Genomic DNA, 24,175 nt, shown 5'->3' on the forward strand with positions numbered 1-24,175 from the left:
TCAAGTCAAATTGTTTTTAGGGTCAAATACAGTTGCAGGAGATGTATGCTGTTTGATATTTTGACAGTTGTGGAAAGGGCAGCTAAACTGATGTAGTGATTAGTAACTTGAGAAACAACATAAAACCAACTCACAGTACTAGAATCTTCTAAAGCTAATACAAAATTCACTGTAGCTAACAAGTTTCACAGATTGATGTAACTGCATCTGGTTAAAGTTCTACATCATCTTTTGCCTTGCAGGTTTAGTTGGCTATGCACATTTTTGTGTATTTAAAAAAAAAAAAATAGTCCCACGATAGAAGGACTTATTCCTGATAAGACACAAGAATTTCTGATGTCCCTTTCAAACATTACGTTCCCAAATTAAAAGATTTGGTGTTTTTCAAATAAAAGTTACTTTAGATTATTTACAGTATGACACAGAGGACAATCAGAAACCTTGCTTAAGTGACTGGAGAATCTAAATAAACAGTGAAAGATATTTTCTAAACAAGCCAAGCCTCCAAAAATATGTTCAGCTACAAAGAAAACAAACAACTTAAGTTTAAGTTCTCAATTTTGATGAAAAAATTGCACTACATTTCCAAAATTGTCCAGTAGTACAGCCAATCTTAAACAAGATTTTGTAAAAAATCTTGAAGTATTTTTTAAAAAATAAATATAATTTTAGATAGATCTTCGAATTTTAGTCAAAGGCATTATTTCATGGCCAATGTAGTTTATAGCAAGTTTTATTTTTAATGGGTTTTACAAAACAGAGCAGATTTAAACTTGCAGTGACAGCACCATTAAGTGGAAACAGAACATATATGAAGTGACAACTCCTGCCACTTGATTCTAAAATGTTAGATTTATGAAGTGGAGAATGTTCAGCTTGTCACTCCCCACCCCCCACCTTGTAAAAGAGCTGAGACGAAGCCAGAAGTCCCTGAAATACCTTTTATGACCAGCTGCAGCTTTTTTTGGCTTCCATTCCAAACGGAAAGAAGGGAAGTTTACATTATGAGATTCTTCCCCACCCACACATATTCCATGCCAGTAATGCTCATCTTGGCACAGCAGTTCATTGAATCTTAATAAATCAGCATTCATACTTATAAGGAGACAGGATTAAAACCTGTACTCTTCTAAAAGTAGCACTGTGACACAGAGAAAAGTATTTAATCACTTCAAAATTAATCTCATTTTGGCACTTATTAAGTATGTGCAGAAGGCAAACGCTTACCATGGTAACTGCTATTTCTCAATTATGAATGTGTGCTCAAAAAAGTGGTTTGGATTTGGTATTTCCTATTATACAAAAGCATAAACTATGTGGTCAACACATTCATAACTTAAAAATAAATTATATGAGCTCTATTCAAGCTTTCTGAATTTTTCATATTCTGTTGGTCACACTCTGTCAAGTTAACCTGCTCAAAGTTTAAAACTAAGACAAGTGAAAATACTCATTATTACTGTAAATATTAGATCCTGTATCTTTGTACCTGTATAACAGAATAAACGCTAGCCTCAGAGCTTGCTGTTTTCCTTCATACTCTTTGTGCTTTCAAAACTTTGTCAGAGTTCACAGAATCATAGAATCATCTAGGTTGGAAAAGACCTTGAAGATCATCCAGTCCAACCATTAACCTAGGACTCACAGTTCCCAACTACACCATGTCCTTAAGTGCTATGTCATCCCGACTCTTAAACACCTCCAGGGATGGGGACTCCACCACCTCCCTGGGCAGCCCATTCCAACGCCTAACAACCCGTTCTGTAAAGAAATACTTCCTAATATCCAGTCTAAACCTTCCCTGGCACAACTTGAGGCCATTCCCTCTTGTCCTATCGCTTATTACTTGGTTAAAGAGACTCATCCCCAGCTCTCTACAACCTCCTTTCAGGTAGTCGTAGTGGGCGATGAGGTCTCCCCTCAGCCTCCTCTTCTCCAGACTAAACAACCCCAGTTCCCTCAGCCGCTCCTCGTACGACATGTGCTCCAGACCCTTCACCAGCTTCGTTGCCCTTCTCTGGACACGCTCGAGTAATTCAATGTCCTTTTTGTAGTGAGGGGCCCAAAACTGAACACAGGAATCGAGGTGCAGCCTCACCAGTGCCGAGTACAGGGGTACGATCCCTTCCCTGTCCCTGCTGGCCACGCTATTTCTGATACAAGTTCACGTCCAACACTTTGGGTTACACAAACTTGATCAGATTTTTGTTCTGTTATAAACCACAAAACTACTATCAAATTCTCCCCAGTGCAATTAATCTCAGTACAGTTATGTTTCTACACTAAACCTGCACTTCAAATTCATCTAAGCACAACTGGCCAACTTAGAAAATGCTGTTAACAGTCTGACATTCCATAGGAAATATACACTTAAGAGCAAAAAGAAACTATGAATAAATTAAGAGCTACTCTTTTCATTCCCCTTACCCCTCTGTGGGGTGTCACCCAAGAAAAAAAAAAGAAAAATCATCCATGCCTCCCAAAGAAACAAAAAGTTCTTTTAACTTCACCAAAGGTCTTCTGAGTTGAGAGGAACAATTTAATCTGGCTAAATAAGACTAAATTTAAACAATTTAGTCTTTCTAGTGTTTTACTCCGTTTCAATTCAGAGGTTATCAAACCCATTAAATGCCCAGAATACAGCAGCTGATTTTAACATGTCACCTGTGCAGGAGAAAGACTTGTCTGTACTTCATTCACCTGGCTCACTTCTAGCACCATTTCAAAGAAGCTTCCTCTAGGTTTCTGAAATTCCTCTCTGGGCTGGCACCTCAGTTCCGTACCCTGTGGTGCAGTCCTCCATTGAACAAATGGATAAGCAAGCCTCCTTTCAAGGGCACGAGCAGGAGTTGCAAGACACATGGTAGCCAGGAGCAACTCCCACTGTTCACTCAAGAACCCAGCCAGTCTACACCACCCATCCAAGCACTCGCCTACATTAGCAGGATCTTCTGTGTTTTATTTGATTTACAAGGCAAAAGAATTGCCATGCTGCCCGGATACTTACGTATCAAACAGTGTATACTATGAGAGTATCGAGAATTGTCTGGAATGGTAAAGCTTCCATCACAAATAGCAACTTGACTTTCTCCAAAGGGAAGTGAGAAGAAACAAAGTTTATACAGCAAGCAGCCAAGTGCCTGCAAAAAAACACATACAGGCACTGTAAAGGGATGAGAATAAGCCTTTTACACAATAAAGCAGCACCAACAAGAAACAAATTGCATCCTAGCTACAGCTGATGCTTACACTGTTATGTAGAAGCTGCATTATGAAACACTGTGTTGATGTGACAAGCTGATATATAAAGCAGCTCTAAAAAGGCTTTCTTTCCCACTGACTCCTATATTAGGCAACAAACTACCAAAATCAGAGCATACCCAAGGGCTGCATTCACATTGTTGTATCACCCAGAGATACCGCTAGCGTTTCTGTTGAATTTAGTCTTCATTTACCTCACACTACTCAATAAAAACACCTTTCCTTATCATGCCACCAACAGGTTTCCACGAGAAATCACTGGTGACTATCAAGTAGCAACCTGAGCAGACAAAATGGAAAAAAATTCTAAATCATGTCCTCCTTATCTCAAAACAATCATCACACATGGCATTCATTTTATTTACAGAAGACACAACTACCAAAGATACCTGTACCATATTCTGCATTGTACAGCTGCATGTTATATTTCTCTTTCAAAGAATTACTTTTTCAGTTAGTCAATGATGCTTTTAACTTACCACCACCACCACCACCTCAATTCCATATTTCATAGTACCTGATTTTTTGCTTACCCAGATATCTGCCTTGGTAGTAATTGGTTTTCCTCCATAAAGATTGATCATCTCAGGAGCTCTGTATGATAGTGTTGTATACCTAGCAGTATATAATTAGAAGAGGACAAGAGATGAAAAGCATGCCTCAGAACTGAAAGTGTGTTTCCCTGCATCTGCCATGCACACCCCATTCACACCCAAGTTTCAGATATGCACCTGGAATTGTCTTAAGCAATGCAAGTCATTTATTGCATTTGCAGCATCACAGAGTATCTGGAGTAGCACCCAAAAATTATCATACACAATAATAAATATTAGCTAAAATTTGCTTTTAATGTTATTTCCCTAGCACATGTACTTTTGCAAGAGTCACTTGGCTTAAATAGTGCAATAGCCATTCACTTGAAAGATGAAAGGTAAGAGTCCTGCAGGAGTATCCACTATCACATACTGAAATATACAGAATGTAGACTTCAAAAGACTAACATCTCAAAATAATTACTATACTGATAGTTAAAATATTTTTCAGAGCTAGAAAAAAAAACTGTATAATTATAAAACTTGATAACAATTAGTCTGTATTTATTCCTATGCAGCAGTTACCCTGAAGGGGCAAAACCACACTAGTACATATTTTCAGGAGTGTGCCTGTAATAAGAGTTAAAATATTTTTCTGATCAGTCTTAGGATAATGAATATGAACCTTACTCTATAAATAAGATTCTATGTAAACCCATTTCAGCATTTACATCAGTTCTTTCTCTCTCATACCATTAGCTGCATTAAAATAGAACAAATTCAAAATATCAAACTTCTGAAATGGCCAGTAGCCATACATATGTTTTTCAACAACTGAATTTCAAAACAGCATGCCTTTTTCCAACAGTTCTATTCTTAAGAGTCTCAGTTTTACAAAAACAATCTGTGAATAAATGGAAGAAATCTATGTTACCAAATATTTTCACTGTTTTACTATATTTATGTCAACATTAGTTCAAATTCAACCATTAATTCCAATTCATATTAATATAAGATACACACACACTGCACAATAATACTTGGAAGTTTCCTAGCAGCACAATCATTGTTTACCATAGCCACTTAAAACTGAACTTACTTTTTAATTTCTTCTTCAACCACATTAACACCATCTTTTTGAGGATTCAGATATTTGTTAGTGGCACTGCCAAAATCACAGAGAACATAGTTCCCATTATCGTTTAACAATATGTTCTCCACCTTGAAAGGAAATCAACACACAGAAACATTAGATGAAAATAATGGCGTTTATTTCCAAGTGAGTTACTACCCATTCTCACACACAAACAGGAAAGTTTTCTGAAAAATCAATTGATAGAGTTGGCATTAGCAGTAAGCGATGTCTTACAGTTTAGTTTCTCTGTTTACAGCTCCACCAACAGCAAGTGCTCCCTTAACTAGAAGTCAGTCAGTGAAATACCTCCTATATTCTCCATCCTTTTTAAGTAGGCCATTGATTTTAACCTAGATGTTCCTTTTTATGAAATTCATACCTTTAGATCCCGGTGAACTATAGGTGTTTTGCACTGGTGCAACCGGGCAACAGCTTCACAGGTATCACAAAATATTCTCATTACTTCTGACTCAGTAAAGCCTGTCTGCAGACGCTGATTCATCTGATTCACAACTTGCCCAGCTAAAGGAACAACAAGGTAAGAATTACTAAAAAAGAAAATTAAATAATTATCATGTACAGAGACTTATTTATATGCAAAAAGTCCACAAATAAGATGCAAGAAAGTCTTCCACAGTTGCTGTATTTAAATAAAACAAATCTGTTTTTCCAAATGTGTGCTCTTGTATCATCCTAGATAGAAAAATTACTGTCTCAAGTGAGGAAAAAAAAGTCCCTATGACTGAAACCTGTTTGGGACAAATTGTCACAAACATAAAGAAGCACCCATCACACAAAGATGTTACCTCAAAAGTGTCTCTTGCATTTAGATCCATAGCCAAAACCCTGTCAGTCAACCAAGTTCAATTTAATTCATAGTCTAGACACCATCTCTCTGTCTTTCTGGGAGATAAAGGGAAAAAAAAAAGGGGGGGGGAGCCCTGAATCCACCCTTCAAGACAGACCTTACTTAACCTCTTCATAGGTTTCTTTCTAAGATTGAGCATCATTATTTCCCTGTTTCTTGAGGTAATTTTACCAGCTAAGACTGGGCTCTTCCCACCACAATGCTCACTTAACACTAAGAGATGAAGCAAGACTCAATATCTGCAGGGCCTTGGTGGGCATTCCATTGAAACAAGAATGCTTTGAAAAAGAAAAGCCTAGCATTGTCAAGTCATCTGACAGTTGACATCCACATGGCTATTGACCATTATAATTAAAGAAAGAGTGCTACCAACAGGGAGTCAGAAGCAAGCTCCCACAAGGATACAGAAATTCTCCCATACCAGCAGGGTAGAGGGTCAAAAATGTGGCCATTAGTTTTCAAGTTCTCCTTATTCCCTTCCCCAAAACACACATCAAGATTGTCTTTGTGTCCTTATGGTAGAGATTGCACAAGCTGTAATGTTTACTGCTTCTACTGCAAATAAAACCAACATAAACCTCCACTGAAAGCATCTTCAAGCATTACAGACAATGGGGTGGGTTTTCTTTCTAGTCTAGAAATACTTACTTTGTACTTATAGCACTTACTCTAATATCATCACCTATTTGGGTTAACCACCATCTCATATTATGAGGTCAGTGGCCAGTTACCCTAAATTTTGATGAACTTCAAAAGTTAAACTCAATGGCAAGTTTATTCCAATGCATATTGGTAAAGAAAAAAAAAACAACTAGAAACTACCTGTTTTTACATATTGTTTGAAACAAAGTTACATTATAAAGCAGGACCACAAGACTGTTATTTTTATGGCCAGCATTATCAACACTAACTATGATATGCTCATTTGTAACAAGTCACCTGTCAGATAAAAGTAAAGCATCTCTAACATTGTTACCTAAAACAAAAATAGCAAGAGGGAGAATAGCAGTGAAAAGTTTGCCAATCTTTCCTATCCAATTACATTCCAGCTACATGTTGATTAGCACAAACAGGAGAACACTTTCACTTATACAAATAATTTCCCTGTTTCTAATCATACTTAATTACAAAGCCATGTGAAACTGACTTTTACATTTTCTCAGTGTTCAACAGCTCAGTGCCTAAGTAACAACACAAACAGAAAAGCAAAAAGAGCTAATTAGATTCCAGCTGTGAGATATATAGGTTAACCTTTTATATTAAGGGAACAATTCTAACTAAAAATCCCAGGTGATCAGCACAAACATTTTCCCTGCATTTACTCTGAAAATCTAAGAGTTGACTCTTACCTCGACAGTACTCCATGAGAATGAGTACCTCCCAAACATTATCACTTATAGTGTTAACAGCACAATCCAAATAGCTCACAATATTCTTGTGCCCAGATAACTCTTTCTGAAAAAGAAAATGCACACTGCACTTCAGCATAGAAATATGTAAACAAAAGATAGTACAAGTGTTCAGACAACCATTTAAGATTTCAAGTTAGCCTCTGTCCCACATCCACTACTCTTGAGAAAGCAACCGCAAACACAGAACATAAGCTTCTTGCTGCCAGCAATGCTAGAGTGACTGCTACGTATCAAACACAATGCAATTACTATTCAGAAAAAAACATTTACGTGTTTCTTGTTGGACAGCGCAAACACATGTGAACTGTTGCATTCTAAAACAATGTTGTGAAGCAGTAATAGCTAGAGCCTTTATGTGCAGGAGATACAGAAGGATCAAGCTACTCATGCCCATCCTAAGCTAAACTGAAAATCTGTCTCTCACAGTTATTAAAAAAAGATAGCTGGAAAAAAAGCCACAACTGCTGTAGTCTGAACTATTACAAAGTTTTAACACACGAGCAACTGAAGGTGTCCCCAAAGGAAAAAAAAACCCACAACCCAACTTTCAAGAGCCATTTTATATGCAGAATTAAGCAATGCTTATTTCACATATGACAACTATACAAGTGTTGTCATCTGTACTACAGAGTTTCTGCCTATAAGATAACTTAATCTTAACATAAAAGTGCCTCATATCAGATAATTAAATAGGTTCTGCTATGATTAGAACACATGTAAGCTAGAAGTGTATGGAAATAAATAGTCTTCATTGGTATCTGCTGGAAGGCAATACAACACATTTTCTCTTGTCTAATCAGCAACTAGGGTTGTTTATTTTCTTAATTTTTTTTTTTGACCTGTCAAGAAATCATAAACCCAAGTGTGTCTGACTAAACCTTCTAGTTTCTCCTTACTTGCTAGTCATCTGCTGAAAAACAATAGAAACTATGATGATGTAGGGGAGTTCAGCTACATACGTACCAGTTACCTCAACACTAGACTAACAACTTCAAGAAGGTTCTTCTTATACCTACTCAGGATGACAATACTTGGGGAAGCCATCAGCAGCATCATTCAGCTAACAGAGCTGTGGCACACAGAGGCCTTGAGAATTTGAGTTACCACTGCAGAACTGGAAGAAATTACTTTCACTTGGGAGCCAGATGTACTGACCAAATTGGCCATGCTATCAAACACATTTCTCATAACTGCTTTAGAAGTTTATTACACACCAACCCTATTATGCACCAACTCAGTTTATTACACACCAACTCAGCATTAGTTTCTGAAACTAATGGTGCAAAATCAGGACTGCAAGGTCAAAAGAAAATTGTCACTGAAGAGATATTTCGCGTACATTACAAATTAATACATTCTTCAGTTACAAATAATGGGCTTCTTACCATAATTGTGATTTCTCTCTTGCATATGTTGAGATCCGGCACATTATTAACATACATTCGTTTCAGTGCACAACGTATCCCACCATGGGTACGTACCAGAAACACAGTTGAGAAGCCACCTGGAAAAAACAATTACAAGAAAATGAAGCTACTTGAGTTTTTGTTATTCCTCTAGCCAGCATCACTACACACTAAGAAATGAATAAGAAAGTCTATGTCAGTCATGAAGTGAGGGAGTAATCAACACTTAAAAAGTTGAATATTTGCTATCTCAGTCTATTTCATATAGGTGAAGTATTCTTCACAAAAACATAAGGATCCTACTATTTTGTTACAATATTAAATAAACATGTTTTAAAGCATTTTCACATTCAAATAAACTTATAAAGCCTAGTGCGAACACTATGTATTCAGGTGTCAACCCTGAAGTACTTTCAGTCATCCAAAAACCTGAACAAAGTGACAGTATTCTCCAGACCTTCATAATTTCTAAGTCTCCCAGTTCTTGATAAAGGTTAATATTAATTCCATACACCTACATTTTAAAATGTAAAAATTAAAATACTAAGAAAAGAGAAAGTCTTGAGGGATACTGAATTAGTCATGCAACTTTTCAGCATCACCTAAAGACAGGTAGAACATCCCTGCAGCCACAGACAGTGCAAGCAATCAGCTCTGATGTTTTTATTTAAACGCATACTAAATACAGAGTTAAGAACGAAACACCTTCCCACAATTAGTCCCAACAGTAGTCCAACAGCAGCATGAACTGCGAGCCACATACTCAAACCCACCTCCCAGGTTCCCAAAATGAGGTTTTTCTTCTCTTCACTAGTAGAGAATAATCATGCAGACAGGAGTTATACACAGAAGCAAAGTGAAACAACCTACACAAGAAGTACTTCCAAACACTCAGGCAAATGAAAAACAACACTCTCTTGTTTTATCTGTCTTCTGATAGTCTTAACTACTGCTCAAGGCCTCAAGCAAATTATATTAGCATCACCTCAAGGTTCACACGCACAGCCTTCCCACAGTTTTAAGAAATCTGCCACATAGAAGAGCTCACATAAATCCATACTTTCCTTAATTGATTGCTGTCTGATGGTAAGCCAACTATTACCATGGGAACTTTCAACTAGTGCAAACACTCAGGTATACAATCAGGACAAATATGTAAATTAGAACGATTAACTACTCTGATAATCAGGCAGCCAATTGAAATGCATGTGTTTCATGCTTCCTGATATGATCTGCAAGCAGCATTTATTAAGTATAATACACCTTCTTTGATACAAGCCTCATGTGCTTGAACAAATGTTCATGTAACAATTTACAACTGAAGAAGCTAAGTTTTATCAGGAAACTTTCCTGAAGATTAAATATCGATTATTTTTTAACTTAATTCCTCATTAAGCTAAATGAGATGCTACGCTGTCAAAACAGAATTACTGCCAACTTCAAAATAAAAGCCTAAATTCTGCAAAATTATTATACTCAACCTAGTTTACATAGGGCCTTCCCAAAACATTAACAGGACACCGGCTTTTAAGCTACTCAAGTTGTAATGCCAAGTTCCAGCTGAGGCTGAAATGATCCTATAGGGCTCCTCTAATACCATCCTGGAAAACTGCATTAAGAGTGATGTGCAGACCTTCGTTAGTGGAAGAATTTTTGTACTACCCTCTCAATAAAGGCACCTCTTTAAGCACCAATACTTGACCAAAAAATACAAAGCAGTACTCGGGTAAAGCACAGAAGTCTAACAATTAGGAGACAAAAATACCCTCTTGGCTTTTTAACCAGTTTTATAGCCTTAAAATTCTCTGTGACTAGCAGGAGAACAAGAACAAAATGCCTCATTTCAAGTTTCCCCAACAACTGTTTTTATGTAACCAGAGCAGACATGACTGGGTAAAGACAATCAATCATTAGATAGTGGGGAAAAAAAAAAAAATCTAAATACTCAGACAACTGCTGCTCTTGCCATTAGGTGGCAATATTAACCAATACTCGAACCCTGGAAGAGCCACAAAAGCAGACCTATTTTGGCAGTAAGTAGGTATGTGACCTTCAATGGTTTTCCATTAATAAATACCACTGCTATAAAAATCCTTTCAAAGGACCAAGTGGCATAACTGTGAAAAAAAATTGAATAAGTATATAAATATTTACAGGAAAATTAATAGTTACCAATCTACTGGGAATCTTGATGCAGTGAAACCCTGAATAATTAAACTTTAAAGCTTTTCAGTTGTTTCTGATGTTAAACTTCTCACTGAAAGCACCAAAGCAAGCAATAATCAGTGCTGTAAACATTCATGAAAACTCTTACTAAACATTGCTATCCAGGGTCAGGGGAAGGAGTTGAGTACATATATGGCCTTGTCCTATACAGAAACACCACCAGAAATGAACAGTTGTTTTGCCCAGAGATTGCTAAACAGAACTACACTTCCACATATTTGTCAGCATAGGAGCTGTCATTTCACCAACATTTTCAGAAGCTAAAAAAAAAATCTTCTGTTATATCCACTCAGTCTTCCGTAATACAATGCATCCAAAAAAAGCTTAAAACAAAACTGTCATAAGCTATGACACATAAAGGAAGTTCCAGATATTAAGCCACCACCTTCTCTACACACTTCCATTCACAGAATCATCTAGGTTGGAAAAGACCTTGAAGATCATCCAGTCCAACCATTAACCTAACATAGACAGTTCCCAACTACACCATATCCCTCAGCGCTATGTCAACCCGACTCTTAAACACCTCCAGGGATGGGGACGCCACCACCTCCCTGGGCAGCCCATTCCAACGCCTGACAACCCATTCTGTAAAGAAATGCTTCCTAATATCCAGTCTAAACCTTCCCTGGCGCAACTTGAGGCCATTCCCTCTTGTCCTATCACTTGTTACTTCGTTAAGGAGACTCATCCCCAGCTCTCTGCAACCTCCTTTCAGGTAGTTGTAGAGGGCGATGAGGTCTCCCCTCAGCCTCCTCTTCTCCAGACTCATCAACCCCAGTTCCCTCAGCCGCTCCTCGTACGACATGTGCTCCAGACCCTGCACCAGCTTCGTTGCCCTTCTCTGGACATGCTCGAGTAATTCAATGTCCTTTTTGTAGTGAGGGGCCCAAAACTGAACACAGGAATCGAGGTGCGGCCTCACCAGTGCCAAGTACAGGGGTAAGATCCCTTCCCTGTCCCTGCTGGCCACGCTATTTGTGATACAAGCCAGGATACCATTGGCCTTCTTGGCCACCTGGGCACACTGCTGGCTCATGTTCAGCCAGCTGTCAATCAACACCCCCAGGTCCCTCTCTGACTGGCAGCTCTCCAGCCACTCCTCCCCAAGCCTGTAGCGCTGCTGGGGGTTGTTGTGGCCCAAGTGCAGCACCCGGCATTTGGCCTTATTGAAACTCCTACAGTTGGCCTTAGCCCATCGCTCCAGCCTGTCCAGGTCTCTCTGCAGAGCCTCCCTACCCTTGAGCAGATCAACACTCCCACCCAACTTGGTGTCATCTGCAAACTTACTGAGGGTGCACTTGATCCCCTTGTCTAGGTCATCAATAAAGATGTTAAACAGGAGAGGCCCCAAAACCAAGCCCTGGGGGACACCACTCGTGACCGGCCACCAACTGGATTTAACTCCATTCACCACAACTCTTAGGGCCCGGCCATCCAGCCAGTTTTTTACCCAGCAAAGCGTACGTCCATCCAAGCCACAAGCAGCCAGTTTCGCCAGGAGAATGCTGTGGGAAACTATGTCAAAGGTGTTACAGAAGTCAAGGTAGACAACATCCACAGGCTTTCCCTCATCCAATAAGTGAGTCGCCCTGTCGTAGAAGGAGATCAGGTTTGTCAAGCAGGATCTGCCTTTCATAAACCCATGCTGACTGGGCCTGATTCTTTACCACCCATCACAACAATTCTGGTTGCCTTCTTAAATTCCTGATACAGTCAAGTCACAACTCCCCCACAGCACCCCACAAGTACCTCCCCATCTTCCCACAGACAGGAAGTGCTGCAGTTGGGCCCTGGACAGGTATGCAGGCACTGACTAGCACATATTCTTCACTTATTGGGCAGCAAGCAATAGCTTTGCCAACTTTGAGGCCTTTCCATCAAAAAGTAGCATAACTTTGGGTGGTCTTATTTATGAGAGCATCAAAATTTACAGCACCTTTGTTTAAAAATTGACAGAATGGGCACAAGCGACCAGGTGTAATAACCCTAGCAAACTGCATACGTGCTCAGGCTGTCAACAGGTTTGGCAATACAATTCTATGAACCTCACCACCCTTAGCTACTTCATTATTTCAGTGTAGCAAGTCCTTTAGCTTACTTGTCAGTAAATAATTTTAGATACCATCTAAAAATTGCCACTAACATATTCAAGACAACCGTACATAAGGCTACCAGGCATAGGCAGAGAACATAACATCACAGTCCCATTTTTCCCACCTTTGTTCCACATCCTCACGAACCAACTCAAATGTAAATTGAAAGGCCACAGAAAGAGCAACTATGGAAACCATGCGGCTGGTAACACAGTCAGCACTCCAGACCTGAGCATGGGACTGACTGCACCTCTGAGGAGACTCACATGCAAAGCAAAGCACACAAAAAAAAGGTACCTTTTCACATGGTGACAGCAGCACTGCATTTAGCCAGCCTGTGTTGGCCTACAATAACTTTGCAAGAACATCCCACAGCGTTGCTAAGTGTGAATCAGCGAGGCACCACATCTGTGGGCCTCACAACCAAGACTCATCTCTGTTACACTCTGACCTTGCCACAGAGAGCCATCAGGATGCTATTTTCCTCTCATAACACAGACATACTTCTAATTGTGTGTGGTACAGTTCGAAATAAATTATCTCTATACCCTTCTACAGAGTTGAGATTTTGTACTGGTTTTAGCTGGAATAGAGTTGAATGTCTTCACAGTAGTTTGTATGGGGCTATGTTTTGGATTTGTGCTGGAAATAGCCTTGATAACACACTGATGTTTTAGTTACTGCTGAACGCTGCTTATAGAACACCAAGGCTTTGCCTGCTCCTCACACTACCCCGCCAGCCAGGAGGCTGAGGGTGCACAGAAAGCTGGGAGGGGACACAGCCAGGACAGCTGACCCTAAATCACCAAAGGGATATTCCAGACCATATGACACAATGCTCAACAATAAAAGCTGGGGGAAGGAGGAGGAAGCGAGGGACATTGAGAGTGATGGCGTTTGTCTTCCCAAGTATCCGTTATGCATGATAGAGCCCTGCTTTCCTGGAGATGGCTGAACAACTGCCTGCCCATGGGAAGTGGTGAATGGATTCTTTGGTTTTTGCTTTGCTCACATGCACAGCCTTTGCTTTACCTATTAAAATGTCTCCATCCCAACCCACAAGTGTTCTCACTTTTGCTCTTTCAATTGTCTCCCCCATCCCACTGGGGGTGAGGGACCAAGCAGCTGTGTGGAGCTGAGTTGCCATCCAGGCTTAAACTACAAAAGTCTCAGTCTTTTTTTTTTTTCCATTGAACTCATTCAAGACTTAAGTACTCAAAAGTTACACAGGACAGTCACATTGCATAAATCACTTTTCCTCAAAATACTTGCTAAAAAGCCTTTCTATAGCATTTATGGTTATATAAATCAGTAGATACTTAGCAGAATTAAAACCCCTGAAGCTTTGACAGATAAACTCATTACAAAGCTCAGCAAGTTGAAATTCACACCCCTTTACCTTGAACGTCATTTCTTTCATCTTAATCATCCGCTTTTGAGACCTTATTAACAAGCTGACTAGCAATGTTTTGTTTTATTTTTTGTTTGTTTTGGTTTTTTTAAACGAAATTCTACATCAGCCACATTTTCTAGTCTGGTTTTTTTCCTATGTATATTTAAGGTCAACCTTGAAAAATTTCACAGGCCTTGACTTTCTATTTACGCTTTACCATGTTACATTCCTGAAACTCCAATTAAGAAACAGCATAGCTGTCAGAATTCAAAATATCCTATTTGCTTACTCAGGTAGAACAAAATTAGGCTGGAGAATCTTCCAGTGCCTTTACCATCTTTCAGACTGCTGACAACCATTTTTTGAAGACAGACTAGAAGAATATCAACAAAGGTATTCTGAACAAAGTTACGTGTATTTTAGATACACAGTAAGATTTTTTTAATATACCATTAAGAAACACCAAATGTTCCTCCAGCTGATGAACTACTCGCCACATACTCAAGTCTCAGACAAACAGAACAGAAATTCATGAGCAGAAGGATTTTATCTGTACAGGAATATGCAATAACCACCACCCATACCTGTAAATGCCAAACCAGCTACTACAGTCACGCTCAAAACCAGCAAGTTCTAAAAGCTTCTCTACAAATGGATTAAAACCTGGCTATTACAGAGAGGTGGCCAAGTTTTAACATCCATTTCCATTTAGATACAAATAAATACTCAAAAAAAAGTTTTTATAAAGCTAATCGTTATATAAAAGTGTATTTTCAGATACAGTAGTCACACCCAGTTTTCCTGTACATTTCAGAAACCTGAAATGAATGAAAAAATACATGTGGGAAGCAACAGGTACTAGTTGTTCTTTTGTACCTGCACAATCTAGACTTCTTCAACAACCAAATATAATCTTGCTTTTAAAAAGTGCAGTTTTTGAAAAAACTAACCCTTGGGGCTGTAAGGCCAACATGACTGCCTCCATTATGGCACAGTTTCAGAACTGGCTTTACGTTTATTATGTAAAGTTGTTCTTAATAAAGCTGAATAACCTAAAGAACACTTTATTTCTAATTTGAATCCAGTTGACAAGTTTGGCTCTCAGCTTCCTATGACCTTAGCCAGCGAGATGGCCTTGTGTCCCTCTCTCCGCAAAGCTGGATAAACAGGTTTACGTGCAAATTATTTTCCAGTGACCCATCTACCCATGCATATGCTGCTAACCCTTCCCCCCCCCCCGCCTTTGCATTAAGATGGTTACCTGTCCACACACTAATATTCTTTAAAATATCAGATCGGGATTTCAGATAATCTAACATACAACAATAATTTAGGTGTATTTGTCAGTATTCTGAATAAACTTCTGCCTTTAGCAAGACGTTCACTGCAATCTTACTCCGCATCACTTGATGCCTGGTTCACTTTGTACATGTCTGCTCTCTGTTAATTCTAGAGCCAAAAGTCATCTAAACATCTCATTTAGCTTTGAAAATCAGGCTGACCTGCAGCCAGAGATGCGTTCCTTCTGAAGTTATACACCTCCTGAAAATGCATAGCATTCTGAGTGCTACAGTTGGCAAGCCCAATGCACAAGCATGAACCATTTTATGGACTATGAGTCCACTCAAAATACAGACTAAGACCAGTCCCTCTCAAAGTAGTAGCATGAATGCCCTGCAGATAGGCTCCAAGCAATATGAAGAAATAAAAACCTGCTTGCAAGTCCATAATGAAAGACAGCAGTAAAGTCTCATTAAATGTTTCAAGTGCATGCTCTTTACTAGAAAAAAGACAACTCTGACCTCTAGCTTTATGAGGTGCCCAGACACCAAAGAAGACAGTGTCCAAAAGAACAGGACACTTAAGAAAATCAGGAAAGTAGTAGTCCTTCTCCACGAGAAAAGCATGACCTCATGAAAAAACAGCTCTTAATACCCACATGCACTTCTGTATAGAGCACTGGGAAAGGCCATTTTTCAGTAAGTCTTAACCACCAAGTCAATGTGCTATTTTATTAGGAATTTGGAGTAAACTCGTTCATCTGCAACTGCAGCAGAAAGCTGTGTCAAGAGCTGCTTCTTGCTCAGTTTTGATCACATCTTCACATAGTATATAATAAACAGTGCATTCATGGAGCTCAGAGTACTTCTGTGATCCTGATACACTGCTATCATGCCACACAGCCCCCTCTTCCATCCTGCTGCTCAGTTTCATCTCTCGTGTTACACTGCTACAACGCCCATAACATTGTCATCCTATTAGGATAATTACAGGGCACTTCCTGAAATTATCAGAAACTCCCTCCTTCCCACAATGAAGGAAGTCCTCTCTTCACAGAGTCACTGACTTAGTCAGTACAGATGTTGTATTGCAAGCACATTTATGGGAGCAACAGTGTAAAAGCATACATACGCAAGAAACTTTAGTTTTGCATTGAGAACACTGTTTAGTTCTTCAAGATAACAAGATTTATATCTATTTGTGACAGTGAAACCTTTAAAAACACACAAACTCAAACATTTGAAAATTTTTGATCAGACTCCAAACAGGGTGTGATTGTTGAGAAGCTACATACTAAGAGAAACTTACAATGCAGTTTTCAAGCCTGATGAATGGCACTCAGTTTTTATCAAAACCTCTGCAGGGTAAGGAAGCCACTGAGCACAATTCCACCTTTCCATTCCTGAAGCACCTCTGCATAAGGTGATGGGACATCCCATTCATACAGGTATCAGTTTTCCAGCAATGTGACAAGCATTCCTGCAACAGCTGGTACATACCTCATGTTTTATGCTAGGCTTCCAGAGCATGGGTGGAAGGTCATCCAGTTTCATCGTCCCAGTACACTGTCACCACTTTATTTGCTCCTATTCACAGCCAGCCCTGAGCTCATCAAGAGTATTCCAGTTACCAGGAAGGTGCCGAACATCAGTTGTTCCACCACCCTTGCTGTATGGCTACCAACTGAAGCCGGAACACCTGTGCGTGCTCACTAGCCAGAAAGCCCTGTAAAGCAGCCTTCCTGCCAAATAAAGGCAGTATTAAGTTACACTAACCATATTTATTCACATTTAAATTTTCATATATTTATCTACATGGTCTTGTGTGTGTATATGTGCGTCTATTTTTAGTAAAGCATATTCCACAAGTCTCAGTCATAAACACAAGGCTCTAAGACACAGCTCCATCTGGAAGAGCAGTTGACAGATGTTGCCTGCAAGCTCAAGAGCTCATCATTCCCAAAAATCAAGAGCAGAAATAGCTCCCTACTTTTAAAATAATCCATTTCTATACACATGCATTTTGGAGTTCAATATTTCTCTGCTTTATTTAAGCTTGCAGACAAGGCATTCCAAGGGACATACCACCGTTGCTTTTCCCACTGCCCACACAAATTCCCACTGTGTAACAATCTGAATATCAGGGCTAGCTTAGACAAGCAGCACTGCTTTATTCAAACCAGCATCTGATCTTAAGGCAGTGCTGAGAAAACAGCAGCTGTGAACTGCATACCAACAGGACATTACAGTACACCCCATAAAAAGCAGGTCTGCTATGCACACCTATCTGCCAATTGGACTGTGAGCCCTGCCGATGAGCAGGCACTCTCACTTTTTATTTCTCTGAGCACCAACTGCAGTCCACCTTTGCAAGAAGCTTTGACATAAGCACCTGAGACTACTTATGACATCCAAGACACTTCAAGTTACTAAGGTGCTCTGAGAAAGATGAATTAAGGTCTGTTATAGACTCCTGTGAACAGTTTTCTTGTTTAGTAATACCTATGCACCAGACATGCCCAGGTGCCAAACTGGGAAAAAAAATTAACCTGGTGTTCTGTGCTGGGTTTGCATGGTGGGGTTTTTGGTAGCAGGTGAGGGGGCTACAGTGGTGGCCCCTGTGAGAAGCTTCTTGAAGCTCCCCCAGCTCCAAGTCAGACCCAACTCTGACCAAGGCCAAGCCAAATAGCAGCACTGGCTGTGCCTCTGTGATAACATATTTAAGAAGGGGAACCTGAGAGGGGGTTGGAACGTGGGAGGAGAAGTTACAAGGACACCTGTATGAACACCGAGGTCAGTGGAACGAAGGAGAAGGAAGGGGCAGGGGGGAGGTGCACCAGAGCAGAGAGCGCCCCCCCCTATATCCCATGGTGGGAGGGCAAGCCACCCTCCTGCCACCATGAAGGTCACAGACAGAGCAGAGGCTGACCTGCAGCCTGCATAGGACCCCACACTAGAGAAGGTGGCTGCACTTTAAAGGATAACGGACTCTGAGGGGAGAAGCAGTCCCCACTGTTGTAGTTTGGCACTGGGAGGACTGCAATGTGCAGGGGTGACTCACACTGGGGCTGCGTGGCAATGGCTGCAGCCTGTGGGAAGAACTCACACCAGAGAAAGTTCATGGAGTACTGTCTCCTGCGAGAGGGATGCCACGTTGAACAGGGGGAAGAATGCAGAAGAGTGCTTCCTCCCCACCTTGGAGGGAACAGTATCGAACTGACTGTACCCACCATCTCCTGCCCTTGTGCCACTGGGGGGAGGAGGTAGAGGTATCAGGAATGAAACTGAGCCCAGGAAGAAGGGAGGGGTGGGGGGAGTTTTTTCTAAGATATGGTAACACTTCTTACTGTCCCATTCTGTCTGTTAAGTGGTGGTGGTGTTAGTGTTTTGAATTAAAGGTATGTTCTTTTTCTTCCCCTAACGAGCCTGCCTTTTGCCTGTGACCAATGGGGGAGCCACCTCTCCCTGTCCTTATCTCAATTCCTAAGCCTTTTGATTCATTTTCTCCTTCCCAGCACTGGAGGGGGAAGGGGTAAATGAACAGCTGCATGGCACTCAGTTGCCCTCTGGGCTCAAACCACATGTTCTTAATGGAAAAGAGAGAATCCATTATGTTGGGAAGGAGAACATACAAATGCCAAATGCACAAATCACTTCATTTTTTAGCTATTTAAAAATAATTAGATCAACTGATAGTGTGTGCAGCTATAACCAAAACCCCCAGACATCAGTGATGCAAATAGGTACCAGTATTTCTATCATGAAGCAGTAGTAAAGCTTTAATCCCGAAATTCACATACTTAGAGACTTCAACATGTCAACTATACTTTCTCTTAACACAAAAGATCCCAAAAGCTTGCTACAGTGCAAAAAAGTAACTCTATGCAAATTTAAGTGCTACACAACATGTTACAGGAAACTGCCCAGAAATGACAGGAAATCCCCTCACATCAAGACAGGCAACAGCTATGACAGACGAGGGGGTGGAATACAGAGGAACATTAAAATTATCAGTCCCCAATTGGCATCTTTTTCTTCTTTTAAAAGCCAAGAAGTATTCCTCACAGTAGTGAAGTTACCATTCATCAAAAAGTCTTAACAGGAATTTGTAGACATCACTTCTGACAATGCTTTCATTCCCTCCTGACCTGTGAGCACCAGCAGGGAAGCCTGAAATAGTCAACGGATAGACATTTCTGCAAGTTCTGAAAAAAAATAACAAGCATCTGATACACCTTATAATTAATACATCTTATGCACCCAAGATAAAACATTGTATTTCTTAGTGTAAAACTGATCCCTTTATCCCATTCTCTTGTTAGAAGAAACATGAAAAACCTCTCTCTACATTTCAATTTTGAATCAAGCTGCCTGACAATTAATCACAACCACTGTACTGCTTTCATATATTACATTATCAGCTCCTCTTGCTATTCACTGAAAAAAAAAAAACCTAACACGTTTACCTCTACAACTGTATTCAACAGATTCCTCTAAGTCAATACCCACCTTCTCTCAATAAGGAAGAGAGCACAGAACATAACTAGTAGACCACCAACAGTTCAATTAATTTATTGTGAATATCAAAATGTTAACCTCTTTTCACCTCCAGATTCTGATTACTTGAGAGTATTAAATGGGTCCATTATCCATACTAACAGAAACAAAAAGTAGGAAATTATAGTAAAATTGGGCAACAAGTCACAATCCACTGGGCTTCATTCACAAAGTCAGCTCTTGAAGTTCTAGGGCTAGGCTGTCGTGCAGACACTTGCTACCCAAGTTATTAAAAACACAAGTTAAACGTAACAGAGAGGGAAGGGTACCGTAGTTTTTCCTAACAAATAATTAAAGACTGAAGTTCAAAAAACACAATTTATATTTCCAAAGCCACGAAACACTTGTCAAGAGTGACAGCTGTTTGCAGGAGCAAGCAAGATTTTTCTGCAAGAGACAGAGCTTCACATCACTGATGCTTCCCTTTCCAAACAGTAAGACCCAAAACCAAACAGGAACTCACATAACAGAACCTACCAACCAACCTGAATACTGTATTTTTTTGGTCACAGTCAAGACTGTTGACTACACATTTACATAAGGGATTATGCTGTGTAATACAGGCCAGAACAGGTAATTCAATTCCATTTCACTGTGCCATTAAACCTCTAGTCTCTCAAACTTTAGTATGCTAGACATATCGTGGTACTTAAGACATATAACCAAGGTGATGCCTTTAGGCAGGATGTGCTTCCTGCCCAACTTTTCACAAGAAAGCTTCTCAACTTGTCCAAGTTGACACGGTAAGACACCTTTAACAAGCATCTGCTAGTGGAGTTAAGAAAAAAAAAACCACAAACAAACAAAAAAGCAAAACAAAAACCCTGAAAAAACCACACACAACAGCAGTTGTATCTTCAATATGTGGAAAGATTTTTCCCCCCATCACTCCTGACTTTGCTCATTTACTGAATTCAGCTCGAGCTGTAGTTTACTCTGAACTGAAAACAGAGGCAGTTTGAAAAACAGGGCGATGACATTATCTGTAAATATAGACTAGACAGGCAAATGAAGTTACTCATTCTACAATACTGAGGCTATGATATGATCAACAGAACCCATGAATTCAATTCGTTTTATAGATTGATTTCAAGTGTCATTTGTTAAGCATTTTTCAACCACTTGATTTTTAACTCCAATATAATAAACAAGTTTCAAAATAAAATACAGTTACAGAATGGTTAAATCAGTGGGTACAGATACATTATGTAACTAATACGTAACCACCACAACTTTTTTGGAACTGAACTCCATTGTCATACTGAATGGTTATCACCCAATTAAAAAAACCACACACACATCTTTTCTTTAACTAACTCTTATACGCTCTGTAGTTTGTCTTTCATTTCCCTTAAAATCACTATTTTAATTGTGATTTAAATATGCAAGCATAAGAATCCAAAGCAGAGAAAGTGAGAGAATGAATCTATAACCCTACACACGAATAACCCACTGAGTATCACAAAGCTGCTATGGCCCAGAAACAAGTCAAAGCATAAGGTTCCCAGCTTCAGCAAAATGGCTAGTTCTATGGCATCTTGGAGAAGTGCCACCTTTCGTTGCAACAAACAAAAGAGTCACCAGGCCATGCAGAGATAAACCAAGCAATTCATAATGCTAGAAGCATTTCAGACTAAGGCAGATGTCACAGAAAAATTCTCTGGTTTCCTATTTTTCTAAGGCATCATACACATACTAAATTAGCAAGTTGAAACACACATCTCTTCACTGGCAGAAACAGTCTATATAGTCTTACATCTTCACATCCGAGTACAATCACCAGTGAACTCACTGATCATTGTTCATAGACGAGCATGACCAAAACTGGATTAACTGGCTGGAATTAGTTAAGAGTATCTGACGTGAATATTTTGGGCGATCAGTATAAGGATTTTCATTATCTCACCTCATCTTCTTTAGCTGTCTGCAAATACTTGCATATGTTTAAACTCTGAGCATACTGAAGGAGCAGATATAGACCTATCTGGCATATGAACAACAGGGAACCAATAAACTTTCTTTAGAGCAAAATATCTGAGACTCAACCTGTTAATACCAATAAATAGAATTAAAAAATATTTTAGGTAATATTATTTCCTTGGCATCTGCATAGGGGCAGGCAGTTCTTAAAACTGTATCTGGTACACGTTGAATGTATTTGAATACTTCAATCTGCATACAAAACATCTCTTTATTAAAACTGCTACGTGACTTATTTTACATCACTTCTATGCTTCGGATTTATTCAGTAATACTACTTTCAAACTGCACACTGTGACATCTGACTATTTAAAAGGAGACACTGAAACTTCCAAACAGTATAAGCAGCTTGATCATTTTACATAAACAAGCTATGATGCAACAACAACAGGATTCTGTATCAGTGTCGAGATTATCAAAATCATTTACTACCTCTCATTCATGCACTGTGTTTCAAGACAGAGTCAGTCAACAGTGATAACTCTGAACAAGGCAGTTATTCGTTAAACGGACCAGTCCAGAAGCCCACTTGTTTTTGGGTTAGTCTCAAAAACCAGAAACGTTAGGACTCATCTACCACCTAAATCCAAGATGGCCTTCAACAAAAACTCTTACAAATGCAGCTATATAGTTCAGTGTCAGCTTAACAGAACAGCAAGTCAAAAGGAAGTAGTAAAAGAGTTCCATTTGATAGAGATAACCAAATATTTCAAGAAAGCACAAAGCTGGGAACGTAATACCATAAGTTCAAATCAAGATTGGAGGAACCTGGAAGACTTCTGCATGACTAAACCAAATTAGAGGTAGCACATGATGTTTTCTTCTGATGAGTTTTTATATGATTACACTGCTTTTAGACTACCATAGCAATATAAACTTTCTTTTCTATCTTCAGAATGCCTAAAGAATCTGTGGAGAGCTCATTCTGAGAACAAATAATCCTCCTTCTGCTTTAATAAATTCACATTAAATAAAAGCCAAGTGATACTACATAAGTGCTAACATCTAAACTCAACTCAAGGTGAAGGTCTCAACTCTACAGACACAGACCATGCTACTGAGCTCTAGAGAGTGATAGCAGGGCTTCCAAGGACGCAATTACTTCATTTTCTTTTTTCCCCTAAAAGTTTATTTTCCTGGACATCATGCAAAAACAGAACCCATCTCATGTCTAACTGACACAAATTTCATTCACCCTTCCTATTCTTGTCTCACAACACACATGCTATATTCAAGTGAAGTCCTTATATATGTGTCAGCAGAGTAGTTAAATGCCTTATATTCTTTTATGATCTATTTGCTCTGTATCCAAGACATCAAGTTCAAAACCAAAGCACTAAGAGGAATCACCTCCTCCTGTGTTTACACCGCTGCAATCCTAAAGAGCACCTGGCTATTTCAGAGTTCTTAAACAGCACAGACCAAACTCATGCACATTTAGCAGTTAGATGAAGATTACCTTCAAGGTTTGCTTGTCCACAGTGTGTCTCTCCAAAGAAACACCGCTTTCATATCATTTCATGCAAGTAATTTAGTAATTATGCAAAATAAAAGAAAAAGAAATTGTTGCTAAACAATTTTAAGTTAAAGCACATTCAGTTTTTCAACCTATAAGAATTACAAAACATAAGAACATGACATTAATCACTGACTTTTAAAACTATTTTGTGTTTTGTAAGAGAAGTGGCAAAATGCTGCAGTAACAACTCATTGAAACTGCTACTGAAAGATGAGATGCACAGATACAAGTCACAGTCAAATAAATTAAAAAAATTAGAAGCAAAATGAGTCAGTACAACAGAACAGGAATTAAACCAAGAATTGGACCATTGCTCTGTATTAGTACATAACTCTTAGAGACTTGCACAGTAAAGTTTTGAGGCACCACAGGAACAAATTCATCCATTAAAATAATGTGCAAGCTTGGAAGGAAGCCCAACATATACATTATTCCACATAAAATTTCCTCGAGTCCTGGAATATCAGAATTCCTTTCATAGTTTTGTATATGGCAATCAAGGCATAGTG

At 39.3% G+C, this 24,175-nt stretch overlaps 1 protein-coding gene across 1 annotated transcript in view; it reads right to left on the bottom strand.

The window, feature by feature from the left end:
* BMP2K (BMP2 inducible kinase) overlaps nt 1-24,175 on the bottom strand; it is a 67,195-nt gene that overhangs the window by 32,571 nt on the left and 10,449 nt on the right. Inside the window, exons 2-7 of the mRNA XM_074866993.1 lie at nt 8,595-8,713; nt 7,147-7,252; nt 5,309-5,451; nt 4,894-5,015; nt 3,795-3,876; nt 3,008-3,140 (exon numbers count right to left, since the gene is read on the bottom strand). Of these exons, the coding sequence (XP_074723094.1) occupies nt 3,008-3,140; nt 3,795-3,876; nt 4,894-5,015; nt 5,309-5,451; nt 7,147-7,252; nt 8,595-8,713 (705 nt within the window). The remainder of the gene's footprint in view (nt 1-3,007; nt 3,141-3,794; nt 3,877-4,893; nt 5,016-5,308; nt 5,452-7,146; nt 7,253-8,594; nt 8,714-24,175) is intronic.

Source organism: Strix uralensis, chromosome 4, assembly GCF_047716275.1.
Source record: "Strix uralensis isolate ZFMK-TIS-50842 chromosome 4, bStrUra1, whole genome shotgun sequence".
Lineage (NCBI taxonomy): Eukaryota > Metazoa > Chordata > Aves > Strigiformes > Strigidae > Strix > Strix uralensis.